The following is a 23084-nucleotide window of genomic DNA, read 5'->3' on the forward strand; positions in this document are numbered from 1 at the left end:
GTCCTTCCTCGTAGCGCAACCTATTCATTTTTGTCTAGCGAGGGGTGGCAGTAAAGTAATACAACACCGTAAGCATGCGCGTGAAAGAAACAAGGCAAGGTCCTGGCACTGGTAGTGACATTGTTTGCTGTGATCAGTATGCAAAAGAACCAGGCAGCAACGGCACGCACGGCCGAGATGTCATAGGCCCAAAGTGGAACTTTGCAAGTGTCAAGGTGTAGTATTGTTGTCGGTCAGAAGATATCACAGAGAGAGAGAGAACATTCTTCCGTGACAATGGCTGTATAGTCAAATGAATTTAACAGCTCGATGGACGATGTAGCGTTGCAGAAACGATCCCTGCCTTCTAGAACCAGAATGATAGTATAAACACAACCGTGGTATAAACCGTGATCATACTGTATTCCACCTCAAACGCATACGCAGCCCAGCTGATTTTCGTCTTTTTCGACTCCTCAGAGGGGTAAGCGACCCCTGTGACCGGATCTCGCACCAGCAACTCCTGTCTGTCCGGCTCCGACGGCGGGAAGAGTGCATAGCTTATAGGCACCCAGCACGACAAGACAGAGGTCAGCCAGATGAGCGGCGGCCAGAACGCATGGGTCAGGAGCGCGATGAGGACCTGTTTGGCCGTGCGGTTCTGTGAATCGGTGAAGTTCCAGTACATACTGAGACAGACCGCGGCCAGGGCGAATGCGATATAGACGAGATGCATGTAGCATTGACAGTCCCAAATCGTGACTTTGAGACGTCGCCAAACAGGCGCCCTCATTTGAGGATTCCTTTCGTTCAAGTCGGCCTTTTGTGATCCCGACGAGGTGAAGACGGCAACTTTCCCGCCGAGCCATTTTGGAAGGAGGAACGTTCGGATGACGGACATGGAATGAAACGGTGCCATCCACATCATGGCTCGCGCGTCTCTTTGGCCGGTGACGTATCCCGAGGGGAGGTACGAGATGAATTCGTTGATCCGATTCAACACGGTGGTCAAGAAGTTGGCCCGGACGAGCCACTTGAGCTGGTTGATGGTCTTGTAAGGTACTAGGTTGCCGTGTGACACGAGTACAATGGGTGTGGTAAAGATGGACATTACCAGGAAGACCGTGAAGAGCGACGAGACCGTGTACACGAAACCGCACAGCCGTTGAGGGAAGGTCATGTGCTTCACCAAAGGGCCGTAGATACTGAAGCGCAATTTCAAAGAAGTCTGTACCGTTCCGATCGTCTAAGAATCTATTAGTTTTGTTTGTGGAGTAGGGCTCCCGAGCAGAGGAAGAAGACATGCAACACTTACCCAACGAGTTCGTTGTTTCAGGTGGCTAGTGAGCGAGTCTGGAACGGTACCGAATTGTAATGGTTCATGCACAAATGCCGTGTTCCATCCGGAACCCAACAGCATACTGGAGCAGCAAACATCCTCGGCAAGGGAGCCGATTGAAACCGCCAATGGACTTTAGAGCAGCACGTCTGAGAACATATCCAGATCCAGTGCACCATGCGACGCCCAGGGAGTCTTTGATGGGTTCTGAAATATGGACGAAGGTGTCCAGACTTTGGCAGAGAGGGTCGTCCTTGGGAACGTTGTAAAACAACTGAATTCTTGGTTAGTACCCATTTGTAGGGATTTGATGCACCACTTACTTGCGGAGGGCAGGCCATGGAGCACTTTGGGTCTTGAAGCATATGGGGAAGCAGAGCTCGTAGCCAGTCCCTCATCGGGATCATGTCGGCATCAAGGGCAGCCAGGAAGTTGGCAGCGCCACCCGGCAATTTCGCGGTCTCTTCCAGAGCATCGTTTAGGTTTCCAGCCTTGAAATGATGGGGAACGCCAGGATACTTCGGTCTGGAACGGTAATAGAGGTTGTCGAATTGAGTCAGAGCTGTCTCTTCAACCAAGTCCTGCAGGCGCTTGGATTTCCCATCGTCACAAATGAGAACCCTGAATCGTTTAGGTGGGTAGTCAATGTTACATGCCGCCTTTGCCGTATCCAAGACCAAGTCGTCGTCCTCGCCACAACATGTAATCACCACGTCGACCGACGGAACCTCATCTCCGACGAGTCGAAGTCTCGGCCGTTTTCTCGATCCGACGGCATGCCATCCCCACAGACGGTGCAGCAACATGGGGATGGAAACGAACAATTCGACGAGAATGAACGCCCATGCCATCCAATATGTCTTGTGCGCCGCTCTCTGAGCATCCAGCGTAAACCTGACTCTGAGAGCAAAGTAGATCCAATACGCGGCAATTGTCGCAACCACAAGGAGAGGGCAAAGCCTGTACATGATGCGTTTGGTCGTGGTCAAGAGCTCGACATCGTCGTGTGCGGCCAGACGCTGAATGGTGTATTCTTCAACCTTCTCGCTCATGCCACCACGGGCAATCTCCTCGGGCGACTCTTCCAGCGACTCGGTCGTTATAGGTTTCTGAAGTCTTTCATACGAGGATGGTGCTCGCGAATACCGTCGAGCGTTGAAGTTCGGTTGAACAAAGCCTACCGACGAAACTCGGCGTATCTCATTGATTTCCAACCCTAAAGGATTTCCGGTCGTGACGGTGAGAGGGTCAATTTTCTGGATGGCCCCTGCTACCGCGGTGGACGTCCTTCGGAGGGTCTGAGACATCCGTCGCCGTGCCTCTGCCGCTTGGGACCCGCGGCGGCGTCCTAATGCGAGAAGACTTGGATCATGTGTAGTGACTCGACGGAAAGGGTCGTTCCAGTGAACACGGGGAGGACCTTGGCTCTGAGGCCACTGGTAAGTACGATTACGCTGTAGCACTTTGAGTGATGAAGTTTTCGTACCTCTGCAGTCGATTGCTTCTCGACATCCGGCCCAAACTGTGCTGATTCCTCGTCATCCTGGATAGGGAAGAGCTGCCTTGGCCTGTCTGTCGGTTCACCGCTGGGGCTAGGAGTCTCGGCCGTTGATGATGAGTCCTCTCTAGTGTTAGGAGGATCCATTTTATGTAGAGTTGTGTTGCTCGTGGCGAAGTACACTGGTGGTAAGGGTGGTGGCTAGCAAGAATGTTCGGCTTATATGGACTGCCCTGATAACAAAAGGCCCAAAGCAGAGCATCATAACGGGAGGTACGTCCAAGCTTTGATCAGTTGTTCAGAGGTCATTCAATGTAAAATTCAATATACCCAGTGTCGATGTGCCCCAAACGGCTCGAACTCCCACGTCAGAGGGCATACCATAGCTCACAGGCCGGGAGTATGCAAGACGACTACGCGCAATGGCCCACTGAAGGCTACAGCTAGCAGTCTTCCATAGAAGTCCTCCCAGTATACAGTGAGTCCACGTCGAAATAAAAGTAAAAATTGCTCCGCACAAGACGAGATCAGTGATCTTCGATGGTACACATTCGTGTGTTTTTAGATTTTCAGCAGCCGGGGTTCGACACACAAATGGGTCGACAGGCCAGTGCTTCAAAAGGACAGCACGGCGCTTTCCTATGCTCTATAACAAGGATAGTTCGTACGACAAGGTCTTCTTGAACATTCCTCCATTGATAAGAGAAAAGAATGGAGCAACGGTCAGCGGGCGACGGTAGCCAGGCATAACTGCTGATTTGTTGCCTGAAAATACACAATGGAGGTGATCTGGAGGTCAGCTTTGGTCTGATCTTGAAACTGCAGGGACTAATTACAGCAATCGCGACGTCGCCACTGCGTATCAAATACACGGGTGGAATATTGTAAATTTGTACTTTTTTGGCCCGTATATATAAGCTCATGACCTGCATAGAGTCAGTGCATCTGTCAAGCCTTGAGATCTCGCCAAATTACGGATGATGTGGTCCGGGAGATCCTTGCACTTCGGCGTCACCAACCATCACTTATTGACACATTGAGTCTGCGGCGACCACAAAATGCCCTTCCGCATTAAGCTTTCATCGATTGTAGACGTCACGTAAGTTGTGGTGGTTGCTAGCCCTTTACTGCATCGTCCACAATAAGCTGTCCTATTAGGATCTTCTTTCCGGCCAGAAACTCGACGGCTATGCGGGTGAAAGTCAAACAGGACGATATGAGGTCCCAGATCCTGCGCCGGACTTGCCTCGATGTTATCTCCCCACGAAATTGACGATGGGTGTAGATTGAGATAATGTTTGTGTGTCAGGCCCACGTTGCGTCACGCCTGATGTTCAGAACTGCGTGCGTTAATGAGTGGAGCAGCATGTCGCGGCTGACGGCCTTCAAGCTTTGCCAGATGATTCTCCGTGATATACGCCTGCTTCCGAGCTTTCTCTAGTTCCTCTGTCAATGTAGTGCGTCCAGAAGTATGACGGACACCTCGTGAGGCACCGCCGTCAGGAGCATACATCCAGGTTCCGATTCTCTTCCACGCCTGAACAGCTTCCTCATTCGAGCAAGCATTGCTGATTGAATACGAGAATTTGGTTCCGATTGCGTCCTCAAAAAAGTCTCCTTTGCGGAGTTTCGGAAACGTATCCAGTATCTCATAGTACTTGGTCACCGAAGCCAAATGCGGTCTGTCGTAGAAATGGAGATTGGCAATAAGATCTGAGTCGCATGCTGAACCATGCCTCATGGCTTTGGCAGCATCAAAGACAGCACGAAGCCGGACGTTTGAATTGCCCATCGTCAGCTCGTATCGCTTGAAATGCCTTGCCACAAAAGTGATGTAGTTTACGTCGGGCTCGTCTTGCAATATTGTGAGTAGTTGCTGAATTGGTGGTTCGATCTCAAAAACCCAATCGTGCTGTAGCACCAGGACAAAAGGCGTAGAACAACATTTGAGCGCACTCACAACACTCAATGCAAACCCTTGGCGAGTTTGATGCTGAATAAATGTCACACACCGCTCTCCTTCGATTCTGCTAGTCATGGCTTCAGATGCAGCTTCCTGGACCACTGGAACATCTGGGTGCGAGAAAAGTCGTTTGACATTTGCAATGTACGCAGGATAAGCTTCTGCCATTTGCAGGGGCACTTGGCCTTTCTTCAATCGTCCATCTCGGTATTTGTCGTTTTGGCATACCGTGAAGCCATCGAAGGTAATGATTATTGGCACAGTAGACAAGCTAGGAGGAAGAGACCGGAGAACGCCACTGATCAGTTCTGTAGATGGTATGGACGGAGTAGGAGATGTCGTTAGGATAATTGTCAGCTTTTCACCCAGTCCATGGGACATGGCTCGTCGCTCGAGTGCAGCCAGTCACTAGCCTCCGATCTCAGGTTCTGGCAAAGATGCATATGAATGTTCAATGGGTGAACGTCAGAAGTACTTTTTGGTGAATGTTGAATCGAGGTAGACAATGATGTTTGGAAGCTCAAAAATTGGTGGTGAGGCCAAATGTCACGTGAGGATTTTCGCATTTGGTTTTTCTATGGTGCGTCTCGAGACACCTTTATATATTGAGCTCAAATAACCGCAATCTCTTCCTTATCCCCGCCGTCAAATGTATTCGGTTCAACAGTCCTGTGGTTGAACCAATATCGTTGATGATATATACTCGAGCTCTTCTACACGCGCAACACTCTTTATGACTTTGACAGCTGAAGGGCGAAATGTCTTTCGTCACCACACTGTCGGGTGATCCGTCTCCTATGGTGACACCACGTAGAACGATCGTACCCCCACCAATCCAACAGTCATTCCCAATGGTCACTGCGTTGCCGAAAAGATGGACACAGATGGGCCAAGGAAGGCTCGATCTCCAGTGGTAACTAGTCCATAGTCCACTGACCAGACTGGGACCAGCACATCGATCTCAGTCTCGACCTTGTATTCGTAATGGTTGTGATACACTAGTGCACTTGAACCCGACAAACCAGGGCCCTCGACGGTGGTGCGTGTCCGGTCCAACCTTGCCAAAGGGCCACCTCGAGCATTTTTTGACAGTCCTCTGCCAGGTTCTGTGAGGTTGCTTCGTCTGGGAAGTAATCGGTATACTTTTTGGCCAGGCGCCGGCCCGGGCTCGTAGTCTAGCATCGCTCAATTCCGGTGCAAACTGATTGTATCTAAGTGCGTATTCTGGCAGATCGTCGCGTTCGAGAAGACTAACGCCATGCCGGATAATATTCGTTCGTAGTTAGTCTTCGCACCATAGAACATGAGGGAGGGATCTTGCGGCCTCAATTGCTCCAGGGTTCTGTGTCGTGCTTGCCATCTTCGACGATATTGGCAACGTTCTCGGGCGAATCTGGCTTCTTGACGCTCTCTGGACACCAGCAGCTGGATAGTTATGTATTCAAACGAACTGGCCCCCACCATTTTCATCACTTTCTTGGTGGATCCACTAACTTTTATAGGAAAGTTGATCTATATGGGGCAGTGATGGAATGGTAGTATGATAATCAACAGAGCTTGACGGCTCCATACTACTTTTAGCTTAAAAGAACGACAAGATATTGTAGAGAGAAAAGCAGGGGATCCTGCCAAGGATGCTAGCAGTTGGCTGATGAACAAGAAGTAAATAGAGAGACATCCAATGAATGAAGTTTTGCAAGAAGTGTGTAATGAAGTCCTAGTTACAGGGTTGATCTGACACCCTGTGAATGTCGGGCACGAGTGTCAGGCAGCAAGAGTAACTAAGCGGTGACTTTTAACAGGGAAAGAGTCTCTACGTGCAGAGTACCTCTGAGTTCGAGGTTGAATTACCTGAGTGCTTCCCCCCGTCTACTCCTGTTATAGAAACTCGAATCACTTTCAGCCAAGTTTAACAACCGCATTTGTGAGGTTCTTCGACTGGCCGAGGGAACTTTTGGTTCTAAAGTTAATATAGCAAGCAAATACAGTTGCAGGAGGACTACAGTGATCACACAAGATTCAACGACCAATTTTCAATCAACTGCTCACCGCGGAGAATGTCACTATGTGGCAATATGAAAGCTTTTTACGCTTTTAAAGCCTCGTCTTGAAATTATTTCTTGGAACTCAGCACTTGAAATATCATCATTATACCTTCTTGACTTCCTTAAACGTAATACCTAGTATTTTCAAGTCATCAATTCTAAGCAAAAATACAGTTCAACTGTCGGAAATCAATCACATTCACCATTGATCAAGACATTCCGAATCTAACATTAGAATACTACGAGAGCCAACAAATTTTACTTTGAATAATTATGAGCGCCGAATACTTTCATTGGATAATCCAGTTTTTCGCTTCGAGAGATAGCTTTTATTCCCATCTAAAAACGCAATACCATATTTGCCTAATGAGAACATAAGCGCTAGCATGCATTTTTGTAGTGCATTTGCCGACATAAATTTATGGCTTATTTACAGACTCCTCGAACTACAGTATTTCCGTGCCTCTTCCATACAGTCAATCAGTTAGGACCAGCTAGGAGGATTTTTTATTTGAGTATCGGTAAGTTTCAATGTGATTGTTCATTTTGCCATGCGGAAAAACTGCACTGCAACAACTCTTGAGAGTGCAAAGCAATCTTCGGGGAAGCATGATAAAGTCCCTTTAGTCGATGGCATCCCCTGGATTGTAGAAAGATTGAGGAGTAGACTAGGTCTCCTTTATTGTTTCTTGCCAAGTTTTCCCTTCACATTGACCATCTCGCGGAAATGAGGGTGTTCACAGGGGCAGGCCACCACTACTTGACGAGATTCGCGGGCCATGGGACGAGAAGGTTCCGTGAAGCAGGAGACTATGAGAAAGGAGATCACTGATCTCGGGGGAGGGATCCCACCTGATGAAGATCAATTACCAGTGTCGAGGTGTGGGACGCGAAACCAGGACAGGACTGGCTATTCACTAGGCTATATATACTATACCTCATTCACCTTCGCCGCCGACGTGATCTTGCTTTCCACACCAACCCCGAAACAGACAAAAGTATATATTGGGAGAGTATAGGTGAATATTCATTCCATTTTGTCCTCACTCTGCAATGGCTATCACTGGAAACTAAGAGCAGCAATATACGGCAGTCTTCATCACTACAATAAGGTGCGGAGTACTAGTCTAGTCTGCACTAAATTTTCTCAAATACAATCTTACAACACTGCCCTTTAGGTCGACTGGCAATGATCTGATCCTCCATTTCCATATCGCTGTCCATCCTGGATGAAACTGTCGTTCGATACTTGGAATATACTTCACGGAGAAGAATCTTCATCTCTGCAATCGCCAGGCTGTAAAAACCACGTGAGTCAGCTTCATGATTCTTAACGACCAAAGAGAAAAACTTACTGTCTTCCCAGGCAACCTCTCCCGCCGACACCAAAGGCAAAGAACCAACGGTTCCTTTCCGCGACGGCCTGGGCGTCATCGTCGTCGTTGAGCCAACGTTCCGGTCGGAATTGAAGCGGCTCAGGAAAGACATTGGGATCCTTGTGGATCGTATAAGGTTGGCAGCTCACGATCGTGCCTCCGGGCATGAAGAAGCCCTCTATGACGCTGCCCTCCTGTGGGACGTGGCGAGGGAACGACATTGGGATCGGCGGGAAGCACCGGAGACCCTCTTTGATGACCGCATCCAGATAGGGCAATTGGTCGAACGGGGTCGCGGGATTCTCAATCAACTCTTTGCGCAAGAGTGATTGTACGCGCTGCGATTCGGGATTCGGCAACGAAAGATGATGCATCAGAAAACACAACCCGTCGCCCGTGGTGTCGACCCCGGCAGCCAGGTGGTCTTTACATTCTGCAGGCACGGCGTATGATGGCATGTTGGTCGCTTTCGCCTGAGCTTGTAGTTTGGACAAGAGGCTGAACGGAGACGGGTTGGGAGTTGCACTCGCGCCCAGGACGTATTCGTTCGACAACGGTGCCGGTTTGGGTGGATTGAAATAATGAATAATGTCCGAAGCCCACGGCATGTAGTAGAGCGCGACGTTGCCTGTTCAGAAAAGTGTGATCAATCAGTATCGAGATTGGAAAATGTTTGTGCCCCGACGGCGATGGTTCGATCATACTCACTTTTCAGGCTGTCGTGGTAGGAAAGTTCCTTCATCAAGCGGTAATCCTTTTCATCTCTGTTTGCATGTGTACCGCGTGGATGGAAAAGCTGATGGGTCACGCCGTCAAGTGCGAAGCAATGAAGGTAGACCTTGTTATTTCATTCAGCATGTGAACATTCCAGAAAGCGATGAATCTCCCCCAAACTCACATATATATCGGCATAACCCTGTGTAATGCATGCCTTTGTACATTGGTTCAGAAAATCTTTGGCATGTTCCGAGATCCCACTCAGAATATCAGGTTTCATGACGTTGCTGTTGGCATATCGATCTGCTAGATATCTTTTCATATAGCTATGCTGTGGTTGATTTTGTCAGTTTTGTCATAAACCAACTTCCAGAGACATACATCTCCAGAGCAATCACGGTGGTAGTAGTACATACGTCACCTCGAATGAGGGTCGAGAACAAGGTCCTTGTGTTGAATTGGGTGAAGAGAGAGTAGAAAGGAGTCTTGTCGTACCCACTGCCTCCGGACATGTAAATTTCTTTGATGGCATCGACAGTGGCGAATGAGACTTCGTCTGGGGATAAGCGGACTACAGGGCCGTATCTCTGGTGTAAATCATGGATATACAGTCGTCGTCCGTGAGTGAATTCCTTGTACTTGAGAACCAATGAGGTGAAGTTTGTGTACCATTGACCGGGTACTTTGGCCAACGGCGACCGTATCTTGAGTGCGGTGTTGATCAGACCGGCAATAATGAGTAGATATGGCAGAAGCCACAATGCTCCGATGATGAGCATGATGATGATGGTGTTGACTTTGCTTCTTTAATGCTCAGTGTACGACTTCAGTCACTCGATTCAAAGGCACCCAGGAGCATCAGACCATTGACCACGCTGGACAATGTCGTTCCCACTGGACATGTACCATGGACCTCAAAATATATATAAGTTGGGACCATAGACTGGACTGTTACTTGAGACGAGTTTGAAATTCGTATGGATTCGTTGACAAGATTTGTCTCGTCAGAAGGGGAAGTTCAGAGCGACACAACTTGCTCGAAGCCTTGTCGGTGATACACTCACAATGCTGGAGCAACGGAATGGCTGAACAGAGAAAGATGAGGCGACAGACTATAGTCTCGACTTCGGCAAAGATCCCGGTCGAACAATGGTTTGAGAATAGTATTTCAACATTGATTTCATATCGTTGTGGTCGTTATCTCGTCCATCTCCTCGCCCTTCTCCGTTTGAACTAGTGCCAAAACAACCCCCAGGGATCCATCCAGAACAGACACCAATCAACACTTGGACTCAGCAGGCCCTTGATGGCATCTCCCCAAGTTTCCCTGTTGGGTTTGGCATCACGACGAATTGACCACCCTGTCTGTTCGTACTAGCGGAATAGACACCAGGAGGATCTAGTGGAAAGCGACATTGCTTATCTAGACTTCAAGCCGTGCTAGTGTCCACGCGAGAAGGTACATATAGAGGTCCATGGGAAGTGCCACGCGTCGCCGCAAAATGAGAACTTCCTGACCAAGGCCCTATTCAATTGCCTGCACTATGTCTTCTAAGATGACCATCGGCCATGGGGGGTTTGATCAAGACAACGGTATTGGCACCTCATCTCCTGGAGACAACACTCACGGATTGTCCGAAGAAGCAGCTGTGAAGCCACGGGTGCCAACCCCGACGAACGATGTTCTTGACCCTCTGAACTGGTCGACAATCATGAAGTACAACATCATTGCAATCGTTTGCTTCTTCTACTTCCTGTTGACATACTTGACAACGGCTCCTGTTCCATCATTTTCATTGTTGGAAAAGCAGTTCGATGCGTCCTACAACCAAGTGAACTGGTCGTTCGGCATATCCGCCTTTGGTCTCGCCTTCGGCCCTCTCGTGACGTCGTCGCTAGCTGAAACTTACGGACGTCGAGTTGTCACCATCGTTTCAACCTCAACTGCAGTGCTCGCAAGTGGCTGCACATCCATCAAAGGCCAATCAATTGGCCAATATATGGCAGCGAGGTTCTTCCAAGGCTTCGCCGCTGGCCCAGCAGCGAACGTTGGCTTGAGTATCATCAACGACATCTCTTGGGAGCACGAAAGAGGTTTCCGTATTGGCTTGTGGGCAATGTCGGCGAACATCGGGAGTGTACTTGGTGGACTCCGTACGTGTCTCGCATCTCGTTTATTGGTCTTTTTTGACTCTTCACAGTCGGCGGATTCATAGCCACTGTCAACCAATATTGGGTGGCTTATCATGTCACGATAGCATTCGCCTTTCTTCTCGTCTGGGAGGTGCTCTTCCTGCCAGAAACGCAATACCCCCGTACTGTTGTCGTCGAATATGAACGCCAACGTGGAGTATCCGAGGGAGACTCATCACTTGACATCCAAAGGACCAAAAAACTTCCTTGGCTGGTGAGATATTTCTGAATCTCTCCCACTACTTCAAATGCTGACCACAGCGCAGAATATTCGCAAAATCCCAGGTGTACCACATCCGAAGCCATGGGAGACGTTGATAACCTTTTGCAAGCTCTGGGCGTATCCCAGACTTGCTATAAGTGTTTGTGGTTACATTTTTCTCCATTATTGGTGGTATGTTCCTTTCACACTTCACCTGGCACACGAAGTGGATGCTAATTGCTTGGAGGATTGTCGCTCTCCTCACAATGATTCCGGCTGCGTACTCTGAGTACAGAATCCAGATCCAAGGTCTATTTTTTACTGGACCTCTGATCGGCGTTATATTTGCAGAACTTTTCTGCTCTGGACGGTTGAGCGACCACATTGTAACTCGTCTGTCACAGAGGAATGGTGGTATACGTACCCCAGAGATGCGACTTTGGCTTGGTTATCCTGGTGCCCTGTTGTCGGCCGTTGGCTTGGCCGTCTGGGGTGCTTCGGTGCAAATGGGTTGGCATTGGATCGTTGGCCAGGTCGCCCTTTTCCTTTTCGCTGTTGGACTTCAGGCCGGCAATACGACATTAACAACATATATCGTCGACAGCTACCCCGAACACGCCATCGAGGTCATCACATTTTACTCAGTGGTCATCAACGTAAGTGCAGTCCAGATCGTGTTCGGTCGAATTTTTGCCAATAACCGGGACAGATGTCGGCTTTTATTGTGCCATGGTACATTTACGACTGGACAGATGCTGTTGGTAAGTAAACCCATGTATCGCTTTCCGAGCTTGTTGACTGACTCGAATCTTCAATAGGATATGGCTGGTGCTTTGGCACACAGGCTATCGTTTGTGCGGTGTGTCTGCCAGTGACATATCTGATTCTCCAAGGTCGGCAATGGAATAAGCCAATTGTGCTAACGTCTGATGAGCCGAGAAACGGCTTACAAATGGAGAATATTGAGCCGGAGAAGACGTAAGGATCAGTGCAGATTTGTCCGCTGCGAGAACGCGTTCCTCCATGTGTGCCGCGGAGAGACTCATGAGAATCCCGCCGACCATGTAGGCATTATTAGTATGGCAGAAAGTCCCAGCCACGTGCAGCTAAGCATTTGTCAATACAAGAATTCAGAAAAAGACGTTGAACGTACTTGAAAAGCTTTCCCAGCTGGTTTTACCATCAGCTGATGCCCACCAAAAGTCCTCCAGCACCTCCAAGGCTCGTTTCATATTAGGAAGATGCAGGTGATTGTACATTTCTTTCAACAGCACTATAATTTTACCACGATCGGTGCCACGAGCTTCACATCCAGCAGTGAACAGTGGAGTGGTGAGTAACGTTAGTGGTGACAGTGTGGCGGCAGGTTTAATCCTGCTAACACAGTCGATAATCCTCTTGACGCAATCCTGAATCAGCGGAGAGTCGGAGGAAAGCAGCCGTATTTGTCGATGAATATGTATGAGTGCAGTGTGTTGGTAGGCCTCGTTACAAAGAAGAAATTCTTCGAACTCTTTAACAGATAGACCAGGTGGTCCTGAAACATTGTACACTGCTGTTCCTGATCTGTCACGGGTGATCATGCCTTGAATCAACATCTCGAGTCTATCAGCCATGCGCAGAAATTCTGCTTCGGAAAGCTGGGGACGAAGGCCAGGGCCTTTGGTCCGACGACGTCTTTCCCGTGCAAGTGCACCTATCTCTCTGAGAGCGCCCGCAAGGTCATCAGTACAGCCAGTATATGCGTCAATGCATGTCTGAGAATCGTTTGGACCACATAGGCTACGGGGCCCCGAGAAGTCCGGTGATTCTTCCGCTAGACCCTCGGGTGTGAGGGCTACAAGCGCTTCCGTAATATTGTACCATCGACGTAGAAAAGGAAGTGAGGGATCTTTCTTAATATCCTGGATACCCCTCTCCCATTCCATTGACGAGAAAAGCGCTTTTGCTCCTAAGAAATGGGATCTCCATGTTCTGAGGGTGGGTGAGCCAGAGATGGCCTCACACAAAAACAAAGTGCGGATAGTCGCTAGCTTCGGACCTAGCGAATCTCCTGCAGGCTTCTGAAGCTCTCTTCGTAAGTGTGCGATACTAGTGGTAGTGAAATGAGCCACATCGTCCTTTCCGTTGTCTCCCAGCGTATTGTGAGCGTTGAACATGAATGAATTTCGATGAATGGCTGCAAGTGCAAGTGTTGCATGAAGTAGAGCCTGATTTACGACAGCCATGGGGAGTATTACTTCGCAGACTTCTTGATGTACCAAGCTATGGGTTGCTAGTGCCCGAGAAGCATTGTACATGAAGTATTGGAGCAAATGACGGTCACTTGGGGCCATAAAGGACAATGGATCGACAGACATAGGAATAGCAAGATCGAAGTCACTGCTATTGAGATTCTGGGTTGACTGCATTGAGGAGGCTTGCTGCTGACTGGACGAGAAGGAGCTGTCTGATGTTGAGTCGAGTTCCGCGTCGGGTGGTGGAGCGGGTGCCACAGGTGTCAAGCGGTTTGAAGAGTAGACGAATCCCCCATCGAATATAGCTATCATCATGGTCAGTATACACAATATGAGCGGATGAAAGATGATAACGCAACATCCTCGGCCGAGAACATGGTCCACAATCAATATATCAAGTTACTTCCCGTATGACTCGTACCAGACATTGCGCCAGCATCACCATGCGGGAAGGTATGATGAATTGACCCAGGGCGATTGCAAACATACCAATTCTTCGAGCTCCATCTTCGGAACCCCGCTGTGATAGACAGGACCCAAATCGAGACCGGACGAAAGGCCGCCCGCCAAACCTGAGTCGTTTCTCGTATATACAATCTGTTCCGTCTCTCACACAGCGGGCACACTTAGGGGACGATTCGTCACACTTTTGCCTTCGCTTCTTGCACCGAGAGCATCCGTTCCAGGATCGAGGCGCGGGCGTCATTCTTCTGGCAGATGGCGCTGTTGGGCAGAAGTCGCGAGTGGACACCTCTTGGATCTGATCATCTTCAAAGGGTGCTGTCGTGCTCGCAACGGAGAAGGAGAGAAATGAGTGAACGTAAGAGGAATTGATGTATAACGTTGGTGACTAAAGGTCTATGTGAGTTCTGACCATCGTTATCCGACACTAAACCGCAAGGGGAATGATGAAGCGACGCTTTTACTTCGGAGATGCCCGTGACATGTGTGTGCAAATGCAACAGCTTCGACACGGTCCTAGACATGTGCAGCTGCCACGCCGTCAATGATTGTATCTACCCAAGGACTGCACTTTCTATCATCGTAGATCAAGACAACAGAGAATCAGCCGTTGCACGAAAACATTGACTTGGTAGACTTTGAGGGTTTGAATACGCTGCCAGAACATCACCAGCCATGTCGTCCCGACTCTCTACCCGTGTCAGTATACGCTGGGTGCCTGGAGAGCCGTCGGAGCCCACAGACACGTTGGTCATGAGTGTAGGCGGCTGGTATGTCGATCTTCGTATTACAAAGTCGGATGGATCTATCGACTGGGCGATGGCTGGAGAGAGACTCATCTTGTCTCAAGAGCCTCGTAAGTCCAAGTATCTTCCAGCAACTTGCAAAGGCCACAAAGCGGCATGCCCGATGTGAGAGCGAGCATCTGACTGATCTTCTCGCCAGTCACTTGCCAATGGACGCATTGGATCGATTCGAGGGGATACACGGAACCTGATGTAGGTAGCTTCAAGCCTGGGTCAGAAGCCACGGACAGCGTCGAGACGGGGAGCATGGTAAATCCCGAAACCAACCAGTTGACTCCATATGAAGAAGTCTGGAGGACCTTATCTGCATCATCTACCGACACCTTTGCCTTTGCATGGATACTTCGTAGCACGGACGGAAAGACATTTCTTGGGAGAGTGGGAGGTGACTTCTTGGGCTTGAAGGGAGGGGAAGAAGGGCCGGTAGGAGCGAAGGGATTCTGCGCGAGGAGAGAGAAATGGGATCAAGGACGAGCTTGCTGGAACACCGAGCATGAGGCCGGAAACATGACGAGAATTGATAGTCTACCCAAAATGGCGCAGGGCAAGGACTTCGAGTGGGAACCAAGCTGCAAGATAGGTGACACTGTCGACGCGTTCGGAGGCAAATATGTTGTCTGTGCGATCGAAAAGCTTGCTTGAAGGGTCCGACTACGAATCTTTCTTGTCGAAAATACAACAAGTAGTTGATAGTCCGTGGTCGTCACCGTTACAAAGGTGGGCAAGGTGTGTTTAGCAATGGTGCACGTGATCAAATTTGGTTGCCACGGAGATGCACTGTAAATACATCACCGGCTTTACATCGGGGCTGCAATTCAACAAGATACTCCCTACACAGCAAAGGATGAGTAGTTGAATGAATGGTGAACTCGGAAACACGTACAAGATGTCGCTATACCTGTCTGATGATGACTTACCCGACCTCACAGCCATTGTCGCTCCTCGACCACTCATGGCCACGAGCACCAACGCGTCGGTCAGAAGATCACCGCGAAAAAAAACTACCGCCGCGACGAATGGGGCAAAATCACCGCAAAAGAAGGACACTGCAGTGTGTAGCACCAATCAAGGACCACCAAGAAACTTAGGATCACATCAACTTCCCGGTCGGTCGCCCGCAAAACGGACCAAGTCTTCGAAAGCGATGTCGATTGTCGATGCGATTCCTGCTCTTCCCCGAAATTCGTCTACAACGGAGGTACTTCTCAGCTCCAACAATCGTCGATCAGGCGCAAGCCCCCAAGAAAGTCTTAGGTTAGCGCATATTGATTCTTTGCTGCTACCACTGAAATCTTTGGCGATGGAAGAAAAGGAGGACCAGGAGGATCCGCCGGTTTCAAGGCTGGTGTGGGCTACGGAACGTCTGCAGAGCGATAACGGACCGTCCAAGTCGAGAATGTCACGTATAACAGAGGCTGCCAGAAAATCGGCTTCAGAGAGATCTGGGAAGCATAAAGCAGGAGGCAATGTCGCAAGCAGATTTGTGCTCTCGGAGGCACGATGTAATGACGACGCTGAAAGCTCCATGGATGAAGAGGACGAAGATGACGATACCGATCTTAGTGGCTTCATCGTTGACGACGATGCAGACTTGAGTTATTATGAAAGCTCAGCATCTGAGGCAGATGACGATTGGAACGCTTCCCGCCCACAACCTTCACGAGCATCACCTCGAAGGAGGCTTCACCGAGGTCGTCGTAGCGTACGACGCACAGATCATGCTGATAATGAGGCGACGGGTTCTGAGAAAGAAAACCAAGTTGCTGGTGGACTAGTCGATGCCCTAAGAAAGATGCGTCTGTGTGAGGACACAGATGAGGCGAAACAGAGAACTTCAGAAGTAATTGATTTAACTACTTCACCTCTCAACTCACCTAACCTAACATCAACCACGATTCAGCGGATGAACTCACCTCAATTTCTCGGTCCCAAGGATCCCTTTGCGGTCACAAGCACGATTAATGTCTTCGATCCCCCGGTCAGGTTGACAGCACCATCTGAGAAGCCTAGTCTCAAAGATACTCCTCAGTTTGCTATTGGAAGCACGATGGATAACATGGAAGATCAGGGATCTGAAAAGATTCCAGCTGACAGTGAACTCAAAACACCACCCAAAACACCACCCAAGTCCCCAGTCAAACTGAAGTCACCTTCCAAGTTGTTGTCTCCATCCAAACGACAATTTATCCCCCGGTCACCTCATCGTCAAAGTACCGATGCTTTTTGGGACCATAACATGGTTAATGAGTGGAACGACGAGTACTCTCCAAAGAAAGCTCCGACAACATCTCCAAGGAAAATTGGTCTTGCTAGGTATCAGATCTGGTCCGACTCTAAAGACAACCAGGACCAAGATATGTCCAGTTCAGACTCTCTTCCAAGCCCTTGCACGTCGCCTCGAAAAGCAACAGGCAGAGGAAGGTCACCCATGAAGAGCCCCGAAAAGGAGGAAAAGAAGCGTCAAGCCGAGGAGAAACGAGCCGCGCTGGCCAAAAAGAGAGACTTCGACAGTCGTAAGGTCCAACTCGCCATTGACCTTCTGAGCGAACTCGACCTGGGTGTGGCTGATTCGAAACTCGGAAGGCTAGCTGCAAGCACCGGCGGAGTGAAAATCATATGGTCCAAGACGCTTCGATCGACAGCAGGCCGAGCAAACTGGAAGCGAAGTGTGACAAAGGTCTCCGGGTCACCAGTCAAGGGTGGAGAGGTCAACGGTCCCGGGGTGAAAGTTCAGCACTTTGCCAGCATCGAACTTGCCGAGAAGATCATCGACTGTGAGGATCGCCTCGTCAACACGGTTGCTCACGAGTTTTGTCACTTGACAAACTTCATGATCAGCAACGTCCGTGACCAGCCACATGGAGCCTCGTTCAAACAGTGGGCTGCGAAAGTCACGTCTCATTTGAGGAGGAGTGATGTCGAGATCTGGCGTCAAGCCGAGGTCACCACGAAGCACAGCTACGTCATCAACCACAAGTACCTGTGGGTGTGTGCCGGCAGAGACCTTTCGGCGGCAATGGCCTTTCTCAACATCGAAGAAGACGAGGGCTGCGGCGCTGAGTACGGCCGACACAGCAAGAGCATTGACCCGGAGAAGCATCGTTGTGGGAGGTGTAAAGGTCGTTTGGTTCAGGTACGACCGAAGCCCAGAGCCAGCCCACGGAAGAAGATGGCAAGTCCCTTGAAAAGAGAAGGCAGCACAGAGAGTACGAATTCCAGTTCGAGAATGAGTGCAGGGAGTGACAGTACCGGCACCGTGGGAAGAATGATTGACTATGTCGAGTTGAGTGATTAAGTTGACTACCGACCACCGAGGGTCAAGGATGGGGAATTGGAAATCGACAAGCTTGGATTTGTCCTGTACAACATACACACACCCACGCTGTGTAAACACACGATTCCATGATGACGGGGCGTTGGTCGATTTCTTGTTGTATGCTAATAATTGGTTTCATTGGGTTGGAGAATATCGGGAAACCAGACCAAGATCAAAATTGATGACAGCATCGCATTGCATTGCATCGGGGAAGATCATAACATTGTACATTGGTCCAGAAAAGATTGGATATGTCCAACTCGGAGAAACATGACATGAATTCTATGGACAGTTTTGTTTTGGAACAATGGGGACTTCTTATGGGACTAGTTGAATGTCGGTAGCCGTGGTCCCTAGATACTGAGAATTGAGAATGTCGAGTTTTTCTTCTTCGATACCTCAAGAGTTGCCTTGACCCCCGTCATAGAAGATTGTCTGATTCGCGAGCCGACATTGAAGCAAAGGAGAATGGTACCTCGTCTCTCGATGGTAACGTTTCAATGTTTGGTATTGCCTACATAACTACCTATCTAGGACGGTATGACCAGGAATGGACTCTTTTCGGAACAACAGATGTGTGGTCCTCTTTTCCAAGTTTGCCATTCTCGTCGGATCTCAATGGGCTATATCTTCCCGCCTTTACTCGACCATATATCATACCATGACCTCCTTCTTTGCGTAGCCCACCATGCCAGGCGCTAAGCACCGCTTCGGTCTGTGCGTGTCTCAATAATCTCAGTACTGTTCATTTTGGTTTTGGTTTATTTTGGGGGGAGTTTCCCTCTCCTCGCGCATTGCCATGTTCACCGGCTCGTTGTAAAAGGAGGTTGTCGTCTTTTTTCGAGTTGGTTTAGAACCGATACTGTAAATTCCCCGTCCACTATCCTCCGTTGCAATCCCTTTGTTTCGTATTTGCCTCCAATTTCCCCTCCTTGTGTTGTCGTCGCATTGAAGGATCGGCGTGCCACCGGGAAAGTTCCATCCATCTCATGCGGCAGCACCAAAGAGTCCAAAATCTCTCACTTCCAGAGTCGCCACCACCCTCTCGAGTAGCTCCCTGGCGAATCCCACCTCGGCCGCGACCTCGCCGTCATCCTGGGCAACCTCCTTCATCGGTACGTTGATCCGCACACAGAGGTCCGTGGCGTAATTCTTCATTCTCACCAGCAGTTGGAGTTGGTAGACTATACTCTGGGTCGGGTTCGAAGACGACGCCGCCAGCGCTTGACGGCCACCATCACCTGACGTGGACGGGGGCGGCCCTCGAGACCTCGACTCGACACTATTGATATTTCCCGCCACCACGAACGTCGGGAACCCAGACAGACTCGCGTGGCGCATGGAGATCTTCTGTGGGTTCTGGAGTGGCGACGCCAACGTGTCCGGTGGCGCGATCACGTCCGTGAAATGGTACTTTGCGGCGTCGACGTCGACGGAGTCTTGTTGTGTCAACGCTCCGTTTGTCTGCGGGGTTTGTTGTTGTTGGCCAGAGAGTGGGATCGGTTGGACGTAGTCGTTCAATTCGAAAATCACTGACATGAGTGTCGTGGGGGAGAGGAAGACTTCTTGGTGGTCAGGGATCTGACGGATATCACTGTTTTGGGGAGGGTGGGGTTGTCAGCGAATGTTCTGGGTTGTGGGACGTGTTGGAAATCCAGCGAGAGAGATGTCTGCAGAATCAGGGGAATACCAGTATGTTTGACATGGCCATACTGCGGGCGATGTGGACGAGAGCCCAGTGGTGACGAAGAGTGTCTCTTCTCGACCAAAAGACACAATGCCATGCCCACTCGGTGTAAAGCGGACAGACTCTTGACAGACGTACACGGTACCACATGTCCTTTTCGTCTTCTTCTTCTTCTTCTTCTTCAAGTCCTCCCGTGTACAGTACTCTTTGCAGCCGTTGCAGACTATGGTAGGTGGAAGTGGGGGAGAGAGTATCTTACCTTGAATCGATAAATTCCGTGGGCAGTTCCAATGCCACTGCACCTCCATAAAGCTCTCGGACGTTGTATGTGATCGACATGTCTGTTGTCCTGGTCGAGTTTCGGCGGGCTTCTGAAGTCTCACGGAAAAAGAGAACGAGTAATAATACACTGCACGCAATGAGAGTGCACAGGGAGTGGTGATACGTTGGGCTTGTATGTGTGTGAGAGCCACAGCCGGTTTTCGAACCCGAATATTTTTCAAGATGCGATTTCCCACAGAAAGATAATATATTTCACTTCAGGCACCCAATTTCAACAGGCAACACAGAAGCACCGATGCCTGTTCGAAACCATGTCCGATATTCAAAACGTAACTGGTCAACTGCTTCGAAAGGCACGATGCCTACATGGGCGAGTACCAGGATTCTTGTCTGGTTTTCACAAAGTGATGTTCCGTTGTGATGATCTGGATATCTTCAATCCCACCATGGCCTGATGTCAGCCGAGGTTTACCCGATCCCCCCCAAGGCTACGAGAAGCTCACGAGGCTCTCAAGTATCCAATGCAACTGCACGCATTGCAAAGCATCACTGCGACTACTGTCATAAAAACATGTAAAGTAAAAGTCTAGTCCAATGTATATCAAAGGGGATTCAATTTTCTTCAGCTACAAATCTAAACAATTCAATCGCAACGCTAGCCGGCTTCCAATGCCTCGAGATTACATGCCTGAATGGACAACTTGTGCATTGTGCCCAAGCCCACCCAGAGAGAAGTCGGGGACCCCCATGAACATGATTCAATAAAGAAACAACTCGATATTGTGACAACCCCATCTCACCTACAACAAGATCATGCCCGCACCGGACACGAATGCAACAGCGAGGAAGGACACGGCTTGCAGGAGACCAACATGGGCAGGTGTAGAAAAGCTAGGCATACCAGCACTGGAGCTTTTTGAGCTGCCACCGCTGCCGGAGCCGGAGCCAGATCCAGAGCTGCCGGTGCCGCTTGGTTGCGATGTGACGGTGCCAGTGCCTGCACTACCAGCCTGGCTGATCAGTTTACTGCAAGTGCCGGTTGGGTTGACAGGGGACTGCGTCTTCGCAGATCCCGAGAAGTCACAAGCCGATGCGCCGCTACCAGCAGACAGTTGTTGTTGGTAGTAGTTGTTTAGTGCGAATCCAAGTTGTTGAGAGGGGTTACACATGGCATAAGCCCCGTACACTCCCTCAGTTCCATTCGCCGTGATGCCAGCACAAGTTCCTTGACCTAGACCACATACCACGCCAAACAAATCACCAACACCGTCGTTAGAGACATTGTCTGGAACACAGCTAAGAGCCTTGAACATGCAGTCACAGAGCTGCTCGTTTGGCGTAGGAGGAAGATTCGACGAAGCCTGCCAGTCGCTGCCAACAGTTGGGCAAGCCGCGGCGGCAGTGTTGGTTGGGGTGTAGCTCGCGGAGTTGACTCCTGTGGGATCAATCGAGGCCAGTTGGGAGGACAGATAGTTGAAGTCGTCCAATGTGCTGACGGAGTTTCCGTCGACACTGACGAGACCTAATCAAAACATTAGCCGTAGAAGATTTTGGAGGAGCACGTTCTGCTGACCATAGTTGTTCGCTTCCTGGAAATACATATAGACGATTCCACCAGACCAGACTGGAGACATTTGGTCGCCATACAAGGCCTGAACCTCGGTGAACTTGCGAGGCTGGACCGTATTGCAACCGTACTCGGCAAAGAAGACAGGGACATTGTAGGTGGAGAACTCCTTGGTGCGCACATCGTAGCCGGATTCCGTGTAGCTAGAATCACCACACCAAGAGTAGATGTTGTAACCCCAGAAGTCAATTGACTGGGAAGACTGGCCGCAGTCGAAGTAGTTGGCCAAGTTTTCGCGGATGTCTGCATCGTCGTTCGTCGCATAGCCGACACCCAGAGGCCTGTAGTTCTTTTGTTTTATGTATGCCTTCATATCACGGACGGCAGCCTTGACAAAAGCGCTTGCATCGGTGTTGGTGCTGTTGTTTGAGACCTCGTTGCCCGCAAAGAAACCCAGGGTGTTTGTGTAGTTTGCCATTGCATCCACTACCGAAGTGTAACGGCCGTAGAGGTCGTCATTCCACGATGGGCTGTCTCGAATGATGGACTGGCCAGGAGCAGCCAGATCGGCAATGACATAGATGCCAGCGTCAGCCAGCGCGGTCATGCAGGCGTCATGGTTCTTCGTAGGATCGATCGCATAGACACGGACGGTGTTCGTTCTCAGCTGTTGGAGGTAGGGAATGTCTCTCTTGCAAGCGGCAGAGTCGGCGAGGGGGTCAACGTAACTGTTGCTACCACCAGATGATCCAGCGGTAGTGCCCTGAAGTGACTTGTCAGTGGAATGCGTGAAAGGAAATGCCAGGAAGTTTTACATTTCCAAGGTAATCCTGTTGATAGGCAATGCCTCGGATGTAGAACTGAGTTCCATTCGTTTGATAGAAGAATTTGGAGCCCTAAAAGTCGCAGGACAGTCAGTATATCGCAATGGTCGTCTCTAGGGAGGTCGGCGCAGTCGGACGCACCTTGATCACAATAGGATCGACGTCTGCTTTTGCCGTAAGGAAAAGCGCAGCTCCTGCCAAAGCAGCTGCGGTGAAGCCCTTCATTCTGACGAATGTGGTGAGGTATCGAAACGAAGGTTGAGAACAAGGGAGATAGTGACCCTGGCGGACAAAAAGGCGTTGAAAATGATCCGCCCTTGCCGAACAAAGGCAAGAACGAAGGACGATAAGGTAAAAGACTGAAAGAGTGCGAGAAACAAAACCACGCACCAGTCGGCAGCAAACGAAACCTGCGACTGGATTCTACAACTGTGAAGTGTTGTTTTTGTTGCTTGAAGAGAAAGGAAGCGAAACAAATTCAGGGATGGATGGGATTGCAAGACCCGGGGTTGAAGATCATAACGGGCGACAAACTACTGTACAAACGTGTGTCGACGCCACGCAGCCCTTCAGAGTCGCGGAGTTGACGGC

At 49.8% G+C, this 23084-nt stretch overlaps 8 protein-coding genes across 9 annotated transcripts; 2 read left to right on the top strand and 6 right to left on the bottom strand.

Moving 5' to 3' along the window:
• Positions 1 to 23: 23 nt before the first annotated feature.
• PV06_04725 (uncharacterized protein) lies at positions 24 to 3261 on the bottom strand. The gene is made up of 5 exons (XM_016405651.1): positions 2805 to 3261; positions 1642 to 2754; positions 1453 to 1592; positions 1295 to 1400; positions 24 to 1225 (listed from the first exon to the last, which is right to left on the bottom strand). The coding sequence occupies exons 1-5, from the start codon at positions 2961 to 2963 to the stop codon at positions 347 to 349; spliced, it is 2397 nt and encodes a 798-aa protein (XP_016263857.1). The 5' UTR covers positions 2964 to 3261; the 3' UTR covers positions 24 to 346.
• A 350-nt stretch (positions 3262 to 3611) lies between these two features.
• On the bottom strand, positions 3612 to 5418 carry PV06_04726. 2 transcript variants are annotated; one of them, XM_016405653.1, is made up of 2 exons: positions 4328 to 5418; positions 3612 to 4253 (listed from the first exon to the last, which is right to left on the bottom strand). In XM_016405653.1, exons 1-2 carry the CDS (start codon positions 5158 to 5160, stop codon positions 4202 to 4204), a joined length of 885 nt encoding a protein of 294 aa, XP_016263859.1. In that variant the 5' UTR covers positions 5161 to 5418; the 3' UTR covers positions 3612 to 4201. The 2 variants fall into 2 exon arrangements, with proteins under 2 accessions (XP_016263859.1, XP_016263858.1); XM_016405652.1 differs by having other exon boundaries at positions 3612 to 3742; positions 3836 to 5418.
• A 2449-nt stretch (positions 5419 to 7867) lies between these two features.
• On the bottom strand, positions 7868 to 9696 carry PV06_04727 (uncharacterized protein; the record flags this gene model as incomplete). Its single annotated transcript, XM_016405654.1, has 6 exons — positions 7868 to 7887; positions 7988 to 8121; positions 8180 to 8828; positions 8909 to 9038; positions 9099 to 9248; positions 9334 to 9696. The coding sequence occupies 6 exons, from the start codon at positions 9694 to 9696 to the stop codon at positions 7868 to 7870; spliced, it is 1446 nt and encodes a 481-aa protein (XP_016263860.1).
• A 2655-nt stretch (positions 9697 to 12351) lies between these two features.
• On the bottom strand, positions 12352 to 14107 carry PV06_04728 (uncharacterized protein). Its single transcript, XM_016405655.1, has 3 exons — positions 14039 to 14107; positions 12466 to 13854; positions 12352 to 12418 (listed from the first exon to the last, which is right to left on the bottom strand). The coding sequence occupies exons 2-3, from the start codon at positions 13721 to 13723 to the stop codon at positions 12387 to 12389; spliced, it is 1290 nt and encodes a 429-aa protein (XP_016263861.1). The 5' UTR covers positions 13724 to 13854; positions 14039 to 14107; the 3' UTR covers positions 12352 to 12386.
• A 425-nt stretch (positions 14108 to 14532) lies between these two features.
• On the top strand, positions 14533 to 15552 carry PV06_04729 (uncharacterized protein). Its single transcript, XM_016405656.1, has 2 exons — positions 14533 to 14867; positions 14957 to 15552. Exons 1-2 carry the CDS (start codon positions 14687 to 14689, stop codon positions 15457 to 15459), a joined length of 684 nt encoding a protein of 227 aa, XP_016263862.1. The 5' UTR covers positions 14533 to 14686; the 3' UTR covers positions 15460 to 15552.
• A 103-nt stretch (positions 15553 to 15655) lies between these two features.
• Positions 15656 to 18492, top strand: PV06_04730 (uncharacterized protein). Its single transcript, XM_016405657.1, has one exon. It carries the CDS (start codon positions 15674 to 15676, stop codon positions 18110 to 18112), a length of 2439 nt encoding a protein of 812 aa, XP_016263863.1. The 5' UTR covers positions 15656 to 15673; the 3' UTR covers positions 18113 to 18492.
• Positions 18493 to 18635: 143 nt separating this feature from the next.
• Positions 18636 to 20488, bottom strand: PV06_04731 (uncharacterized protein). Its single transcript, XM_016405658.1, has 2 exons — positions 20080 to 20488; positions 18636 to 19727 (listed from the first exon to the last, which is right to left on the bottom strand). The coding sequence occupies exons 1-2, from the start codon at positions 20157 to 20159 to the stop codon at positions 19121 to 19123; spliced, it is 687 nt and encodes a 228-aa protein (XP_016263864.1). The 5' UTR covers positions 20160 to 20488; the 3' UTR covers positions 18636 to 19120.
• Positions 20489 to 20692: 204 nt separating this feature from the next.
• Positions 20693 to 23020, bottom strand: PV06_04732 (uncharacterized protein). The gene is made up of 4 exons (XM_016405659.1): positions 22635 to 23020; positions 22485 to 22565; positions 21676 to 22432; positions 20693 to 21624 (listed from the first exon to the last, which is right to left on the bottom strand). Exons 1-4 carry the CDS (start codon positions 22716 to 22718, stop codon positions 20903 to 20905), a joined length of 1644 nt encoding a protein of 547 aa, XP_016263865.1. The 5' UTR covers positions 22719 to 23020; the 3' UTR covers positions 20693 to 20902.
• Between the last annotated feature and the right edge of the window lie 64 nt (positions 23021 to 23084).

This window comes from Exophiala oligosperma (assembly GCF_000835515.1).
Source record: "Exophiala oligosperma strain CBS 72588 unplaced genomic scaffold supercont1.4, whole genome shotgun sequence".
Lineage (NCBI taxonomy): Eukaryota > Fungi > Ascomycota > Eurotiomycetes > Chaetothyriales > Herpotrichiellaceae > Exophiala > Exophiala oligosperma.